At 42.2% G+C, this 8,443-nt stretch overlaps 2 protein-coding genes across 13 annotated transcripts in view; one reads left to right on the top strand and one right to left on the bottom strand.

The window, feature by feature from the left end:
- Nucleotides 1–8,443, top strand: part of SDCCAG8 (SHH signaling and ciliogenesis regulator SDCCAG8) — a 262,973-nt gene that overhangs the window by 246,142 nt on the left and 8,388 nt on the right. The window lies entirely within an intron of this gene.
- AKT3 (AKT serine/threonine kinase 3) overlaps nucleotides 801–8,443 on the bottom strand; it is a 352,958-nt gene continuing 345,315 nt past the window's right edge. For all 4 annotated transcript variants that reach the window (XM_055096538.2, XM_057299372.2, XM_055096511.2 and 1 more), the window contains one exon: nucleotides 801–4,368. In XM_055096538.2, the coding sequence (XP_054952513.1) occupies nucleotides 4,283–4,368 (86 nt within the window). In that variant the 3' untranslated portion in view covers nucleotides 801–4,282. The remainder of the gene's footprint in view (nucleotides 4,369–8,443) is intronic.

Raw genomic sequence — 8,443 nt, 5'->3', positions numbered from 1 at the left:
TTATACAATATTCTAAAAATAGCACCTTTAAAGAATTATAGAGGTCACTTTATTTTAGCCTCCTGGATCTGTCAACCCCAGTGGTTTTGAGAGAAGAGCACATGTGAGAATGCCCTCAAATTTGGCCGTGTGACATACACATACATGCTTGACTCACTCTGGTCCCAAAAGCCATTCCTCTGTCTGGCTTTGTCACAGGAGCAAAGCCAAGTTTCTACAATAGTAGCTTTATGAGGTAAAATCAGAAAAAGGCCCCATCCAGAATGATTCAACGTGAAGTCAGACTGCAGTCCAGCCATCCTACCCATCTACATCACCCACGTCTAAGTTTGTTAATTTGCCATGACATGTTAGAAATACACTCTAAGAAAGGAAGTATGCAGAGCAGTACATTATCAGGAAGACGTTAATGAAAAGCTACATTCCTTCAGATTCTGGGTCCAAACCGTGTGTTGTATAGATGATTAGGGTCTGAATGTCCCCAAGGTCTGAGACCTCCTTCATCCCTGGCTTCACAGTACATCCATCCTAAATCCAGTGCTGAGAGGTCAGCGTCTCCCCTCAGAAGCAGCCCTTCATCAAAGTTTGCATAACCGCACTACTGCCATTTCACTGAAGTAAAAATGATCCCCTATGTGTGTGTGTGTGAGCTACAAGGAATTATTTCTATATTTTCCTGTCACATTTTATACAAGGTAGGTTAATACCAGCTGGGGCTATTAAAAATCATCTGTTTTCATTAAAGAAGATTTAATTTGGGGGGATTATAGAACCACATCCAACAACAATAAACAGAGAAGTAGCAGATTGACATAGTGCTTTATTTAAGCTGTCTGTACGAAGGAAAATCATGTTCATCCCTATCATATACGTGTAAAAATACTAAGGATGTACAGTGTACAAAAACAGTTTCTCCTAGTTATTCCACATCCTTGTGGGTCATATACTTCAGGAAATAGACAGGTTTAGTATGACCAACAGTAATAGTAATACAGTTTCTTGGGTTTATAGTTGCATCTGCTTAAAATCCTTAACCAGATGACTAGATCTTGCGCAGATCTAATGAAAGAACTAGCAAGGTCAAGAAATGTCACAAACTATAAAGCTACAGGGAGGTAATTCAATTACCAATTTAGAGGTTTTCTTTTTATTTAAATAAATACTTTACATTTCATGCTTGCCTGTAATGCACTACCAGGAGCAAGATAAGGAAATTCTACTGTAGACAGTACAAACAGTAGCAGCAAAGTGTGTACGTTGAGGTGTAATAGAGAGACCCTGCAGTTAGTAAGGAAGGCCCTTACTTTTGTACTCTAGGAGAAGCAAGTGGCCCCTGCAAGAACAGTCAGCTTTAAGAAGCTGGAAATCAGGGATGGGAAATGGAAAACAATACTTGAATAATGCTATGTAATTAGTGTAGAAAGCAAAGCTGAGCGCGACCCTGCCAACCATCCAAGCAGAAATGGCCAATTTCCTCCAAGATGGCTGCATTATGACAAGAAGTCAAGCTTCATGACAGTTAGTATGGGCTGGAGTCTGCAAAGTCTGAACTGTATTCTCATAGAATGATTCCAGGTTTCAGGGTGTTCCACCTGCCAGAACCCAAAACTACAACTATGGGCGACACAAGGGAAGTTTTAGAAATCTCCCTCTACACGCATTTCTGGTTTTCTATTATTCCTCCATGGCAGCTGACAGATCTGGAAGTGAAAATAGGGGATTCTCAAAATCAAAGCCAAGAAGACACCTTGTGTGACACCAGTGGAGTCTCAGAGGGTGGAATAGAAGTGACTGAGCCCCAGGCATGGCTGGGGACTGAGAGCCAGTGTGAGGAGTGGCCCGCCTGGGGCAATGTCAGTGCCAGTCATTAATCTTTAAGAAGTGTCCTTGGCCAAGGTCATGGGAATCACTTTAAGATTTGCGGGAGAAAAAACCAAAACAACAAAAAGCTGTGTGCTTAGTGTACGGTGTCATGCTTTCCCTCTAGAGGAGTAAGTGCTCTGAACATCAGCCAGTCTCAGCTTTCTGCTCTTCCTCTCACCTGTTTCTTTCTTATATAATGGATGCAAGACAACTTAAAGAACATACCTTCTAGTCTACTTTTTTGTCAAAAGGAAACATTCAACATAATTCCAAGTGAAAAAAAAAAGATTAGCTATGTGTGTAAGTAAGAATGAACTACCATTTACTGTAACTTCCTACTCAATACTAAGGATGAACTTCACTCAGGTAGAAATATGAAAAATAAGGATAACGTTGATGTCTGAATATGTCTTAGCTGCCTTAGTAAAATGCCCTTTAACCCCCGTCAGTCCCAGTGGCCCACCCACTGCCAGCAGTGGTTTCACAGCTATAAGTCCACACTTCCAGCGTCAAGAGGCTAAGACATCTGCATATGAATATGATTCATCCCACTTAGAAAGTCACTTGCTCTTTCATACAATGCAATCATAATACTACGTCAGGCTGTAGTCTTCCGTTTGGGAGCTGTCAGAGTTTAACTAAAATACATTTCCATGATCACTCCGCGGAGTAGGATGGCCTTCTGCTTGCCGCAAGAGTGGCCCCCAGCCCCTAGGACTTCACAGGCTGCTTTGGAAATTGTCAGCTCCTAGCACCAAAGGGTTTAATCTGAAGATCATCATTAATGAAGGAGAAAGATGAGGTTTGCATACATGCCCCCTTTCAGTGAGAAATGTTGGAATCTGGGGACATGAGTATATACAGAAAAAGAAAAGCTGGAGGTGTTCTCTTTTTTTGTTGTTTTTTCCCTGATGGCTTAATTCAGTGATAAATGTACCATGATCCCAAGAAACACACCAGGTTCTTAGCCTTCACTGCCCATTTCCTAAATACTCAAGATGTGTTCATTTTGCCATGTAAAGATCATTTCTTATCTTCACTCAGGTCTCAATTTTCTTCATTACTTTTTGTTGCCAGGTCATCATAACGTTTCAAATTCTTAAATGAGCAAACGCCAACAGCTATTTGTTTCATTAACCCCTTGGCATGGATAGTTGGGGATTTTCTCATTTTCAGTACCAAGGGGTTAAATGGCAGCATCTCTTCTCCCAAAGCCAAATTCTAACCAAGATATTCCATTTCAGAGCCTTATCATTTTTTTTTAACAGAGGAGAAAAAGTGCATGATTCTCATCAGCGTGTACAATCCTTGCACATGGGTCAAAAGTAACTGCAGTAAGTCTATTTTATGTAAGTTGGAGCTGCGTTTGCTAACATGACATACAATTCTCATCACTAAAAAATAAATACTACTGCAATATAAACAAAATCATAAAAGGACATTCAAAGTTTCAACATCTGAGAAAAAGCTAATTCACGTAGAACTGAAAGTAAAAAATTAAATAAGGCAAACACCTGTTTACCTTGGTGTAGAAATTTTGGTGAAAAGCAGTATCATTATACCTGTCTACATTCTTCAGCCATCAGAGGTGATAAATGTCAAGAAGGAAAAAAGGTTTCCAAGCACAGGGGAAAGATGCTCTCTGGCTCAAATTGTTTCATAAGACCCTTTAAGTGACCTTGACTGTGCATATGCCTTCAGTTCTTGGTAGAACAGTGTTCACTTGCTCATGATTGCCCGTGAAGTCTCGACATCCACATGTGATATGGGCTTCTTCTACAGTATCCACCAGGAATTAAAAAAAAAAAAATTATATATATATATATCCCAACAGTTGTTCAGTCCTTCTACCAAATGCTTCCTAATCAATTCCAGCCACAGCTTAGTGATATATGCCTACTTCACGCATGGATCTGATGTGCTTTACATATGCACGCCACCACCCTTCCACAATTGCTTGTTCTGAATTTATAAACTAAATCTTCTTAGTCTAGTTAGTTTTTCTCTTCTAGAAAGTTAAAAAATGTACCTAGAATCAGTGTATCTCATTTAGCCTTCACTGAGGGAAAAACTAAAAGATCAAAAGATGATAATTGGTGCACAAATGAACAATGGTGGGCTCATGACTTCCAAAGGTTGGAAAATTACTTCTTAAAGTTGCTATAATAGTAAGACAGTAGCAGCAACAGCATGAGACCTTAGACTGAGATACAATTTCATGCAAAAACAAAAACTGGAGCGTATTTGCGTGTATGTGTGTTTTCATGAGGGTGAAAGGTGGCGAGGGGTGAGGACCCTTGGCTGGTCTGGGATGTCGGAAGGTGCCCCTGCTATGTGTAAGAGCTAGGACTGGTGATGTCCAGGAATCATTTTCAGTAATAAATTGAAGATGACAGTGAAGTAGCAGAATGAAAGAGACTTATTCTCGTCCACTTGCAGAGTAGGAAAATTGAGGGAAATGCGGCCGCCTCTCATTGTCCATGCAGTCCATACCATCCTCATCATCTGTGGGCAGGAAACATCTATTTTAATTTTACACATTCATTTTTTGCAACATTATCTCTAGTCTATGTTTTTTAAACTCTGAACATAGGAAAGATGAACAGAGGCAATAGCTCCCATAAACTTGTGTTCATCAATAAGCTGTATAGTAATTATACTTCAAAAATCATCTGATTTTCATAAATACATAGTCTATGAAGAAATAATACTATAGAATCATCTCTAAGACATCAAAATTTCAAGACTCAATGAAACAGTGAAAAAAATGGTATTGAAGAAAACAGAAGTTTTTAAGAAGGAGCAGTCTTCAGTAACCTTTCATTTCATGTAACCACATATATCAAAATTGCAAGTCAGTGAAGTCCACAGCATCCAAAGTCTGTATAGAATTCATCATCGAATGTCTTCAAGTGCTTATATTTTTTCTTTGTGATGCTTTAAGTGCAACTGCAAAATAAAGCTTCTTATGAAATTTCATTCAACATCTAGCATCTGGCTTAACTCACCTTTCCCAATTTCCCTATGATAAAACTTTAGCATGAAGGGACTAAGTGAAAGAAAAAGAGGGAAGGATGTCAACATCTGAGTCCTAGCTCATCAGGAAACAATGGAAGAGACTTGAAAGGCATCAAAACAGGCCGCTGACAATCACAGTGTTCCTCCTGTCAGCTTTCCTGGTTTCCTGTATTTCAAAGATCACAGATGATCAGCACCCTCTTCTCATAAATGTCCTGTGATGACAGTCCTGTGCTGTTGGAAGCTCTCCCTGATATGTGGCCACGTGGTCGCCACTCAGTCAACATGCGCTCCCGCGCATCTGCTCTGGGCTGAGCACCCCTCAGGCCCATGGACCGCAGAACTTTGAACAAAGTCCCAAGGGCCCCCTGGCCTCACAGTCTCCTGGGGGAGGTGCTCCATTTTAAATCCCCCGTGCTTGCCTCTAAGCTTGTTTAATCATATGCTGTCCTGCAATGGAAATCAGTGAATCTTTCCAATACTCAACCCTTTTCTCTTCAAGCAAAATAATTCGATGTCCTCAAACCCATATAGGAAGTACATTACCAATTTTTTTGAATATTCTAACCTCTCCAGGGAGCATCCGCTGGATGTGGGTGTAAACAAAGAAAGCATACAGGCCAGATCCCACTGCACTGAGGCTCTGACTCTGTCACTCCGAAGAGGAGGGGGCTCTGCCTTTGTCTGAAGAATAAACACTTCCATTCTTGTATCACTGTTTTTCTTTTCTGTATCCCACTCTTAATGCAGAAGATTCTAGAAATGGGATCAAGCTGGCATTAGCCAAAACTTCTGACCCCTAATGTACCAGAAGATATCCTCGTATTAGGTGAGAACTGATCCATCAAGAAGCATTTGTGGCTCCCTGCTCTGTGTAAGACACTGAACTCGGAGGCCCTCTCTTCTTCTGCAAATAGACCACTGTAACTGCAGTCAGCATTTCTAGAAGGTATTGAGATTTGGGGAAATCTCTACCTCCTTATAAAGTTATTGGTTCCAATATTTGTACCAAGCAAGTCACACGCATCTTTTAGATGAAATACCTTCAGCAGTATTTTTAGCTACAGTAAAAACGGAAGGAGCTGGGAATGATGGTGTACCCGTGGTTGAGCCCCAGAGTATAAAAACGCTCTAGAGAATACGGGCAGCTAAAACCTTAATGTTCAGATTCTGACATGTGCCAATCACATTTCAAATAAACAATTTTCCTCACCAACAGCTTTATTTTGCTCAGTGTTTCTGCACAGCAAACCTGCAGCTGGCTCTGGACAGCAGTGGGGAGCCTGGTGCTTGTCCTGCTCAGCCAGGAAGGGCAGGAGCTGCCTGGACTCCTGGGGCCATGGCCAGGACTCATTCCAGCCCGGCGAGGTTCAGCACCCAGGTTAGCCAGATGCTCAACAGGGGCAGGTGCTGGACACCCTTTTGGAAGAGGAGGGACTCTTGCTGGTGTCAGCTAAGAATTGAGAGACAGCCTTCATTCTGTCACTTCAGTAACACATTCATCACAATTCTGAATCTAGGAAATTTCACAGATATCCCTGAGGGCCCCAATCCTTGATATTCTTTAAAGCCAATGATCTCCCTCCATCATTCCTGCCCCTTTCTGTTGTCAGGCTTGGAAACAATGAGGCGTGAACATCTGATCATGGCCCTAAAAGAGCTGAGAGCCTGGGCAGGGGCTGTGGTGGGAGGGGAGCTGGAGGAAGTGGCAGCTGACTCTGAGTCGGAGCCTGTCAATGTACACAAGTTAGTTCCTGCTGTGAGAGGCTGTGCATCGGGAATAGTGATGATAATGAACATGAACTATGTTTTTCAAAAACACTTATCTGGAAAAAGAAGACAATGATCAACTCTACTTGCTACATCCCTTGAATTCCTGCATCCAAGGAACATCAGTTGCCTGATTTTCTTAGAACATTTAACAAATGGCATTATATGGCAGTAAAAGCGACCAGATCTCAAAGAAACCCTCTTTTTCTGTAAGAGGAAGGAGGAGGACCATCAATGGCGATAACGAAAGATGACACATTCCCAAATCTGTTCCATTATTAACGCCAGTGAGGACAATCTGGCATGTCACTGCAGCTGTTTGTAGAAAATGGAACATTTTGCCTTTCTAACTGCTGATTTGTTCTAAACAATAACTGTATTCTGTTTTATACAAGCAAGGTGGCAAGTGGGAAGACAATTGCTAACGAATGGTACTACCCTGGACTTTTATCAACAAAACCTCTGTGTGTTAGCAGTTAGGGAGCTGCAACGGTTTCTTACCAGTTAAACTATTCAAAGCTGCAAGAAAAAGGTTATGTTGAATGTAATCACCGTTCAAGGTTTCAGTGATTCTCATTTTATCTGCTCCTTAAGGGAATCTAGGATGTATCCAGGAACTGTCAAACTAAAAATACTGCCCCTTTGCCCTAGAAGAACCCAGAAGCTGCAGTTAACCACCATCAAGGCTGCTCCCCTAAGACAGGAAGCCCAGGGCCCCATGGCCCCCAGTGCTGAGCGCTGCGCTGTGCTGAGCCACACAGACAGCAGGAGAGGCTGCTGAACAGAGGTGCCTGCAGATGCGTCGATGCTACTCTTTGCCTGGGCACACTCTGCTGAGCTCTTTCGTCTGACTTTCCTTGCTACAGAGGTCCTGAATAGGGAAAAACACAGCAAGTCCATAGCGCCCTCCCCACCCCTCAATTGTGGTGTGCCCTGTCAGAAACAGATGACACTGCTGGGCTCTCGTTTCCGTACTGTCCAGGGCCCAGGAGCAGGGCATTTCTGACACCCCATTTCTGACACCCACAAAAGCCAGACTTTTTTTTTTTTTTTTTTTTTTTTAAAGACAGAGTCTTGCTCTGTCACCCAGACTGGAGGGCAATGTTGTGATCTCAGCTCAGTGCAGCTTCCGCCTCCCGGGTTCAAGCGATTCTCCTGCCTCAGCCTCCCGAGTGGCTGGAATCACAGGAATGCACCACCACGTCTGGCTAATTTTTGTATTTTTTTTTGTAGAGAGGGGGTTTCACCATGTTGGCTAGGCTAGTCTCAGACTCCTCCTGACCTCAAGTGATCCACCCGCCTTGGCCTCCCAAAGTGCTGGGATTACAGGTGTGCACCACTGCGCCTAGACAAAAGCCAGACTTTTGTGGTCCTACAATTGCAGGTGGATTTTGATAACCATCTTGAAAGTTACTACAATGTACAGGCTTCCTAGGTATCTCTGTCTCAATCTAGAAGTGAACCTATTATCATTTAAAGACACCAAGGTTGTAGGGCTTTTACAGCATGATCCATGTCTGAAATGACACATGTTATTTAAGAACAGAGGTGCTGTCAGTGGTAAAATATGACATGCCAGGAAAAACCTTCTTGATGGCTTTTATATTGCTGATTAATGAAGCCAAGGAACTAGGTTCAAATTATGTTCTAGAAACTGTGCTGGGGGACTTGTAACACCTTCTAACATTTCAGTCTCATTTTAGAAGTCCTAGAGATTGAGCAATAAAATGCACACTAATGACAAATTCTCATCAGGACAAGTGCCCCGCGGGTGTCGAGTAAGGAATAAAGC

This window comes from Pan paniscus, chromosome 1, assembly GCF_029289425.2.
Source record: "Pan paniscus chromosome 1, NHGRI_mPanPan1-v2.0_pri, whole genome shotgun sequence".
Classification (NCBI taxonomy): domain Eukaryota; kingdom Metazoa; phylum Chordata; class Mammalia; order Primates; family Hominidae; genus Pan; species Pan paniscus.
This window is presented reverse-complemented; position numbering and strand designations above follow the sequence as displayed.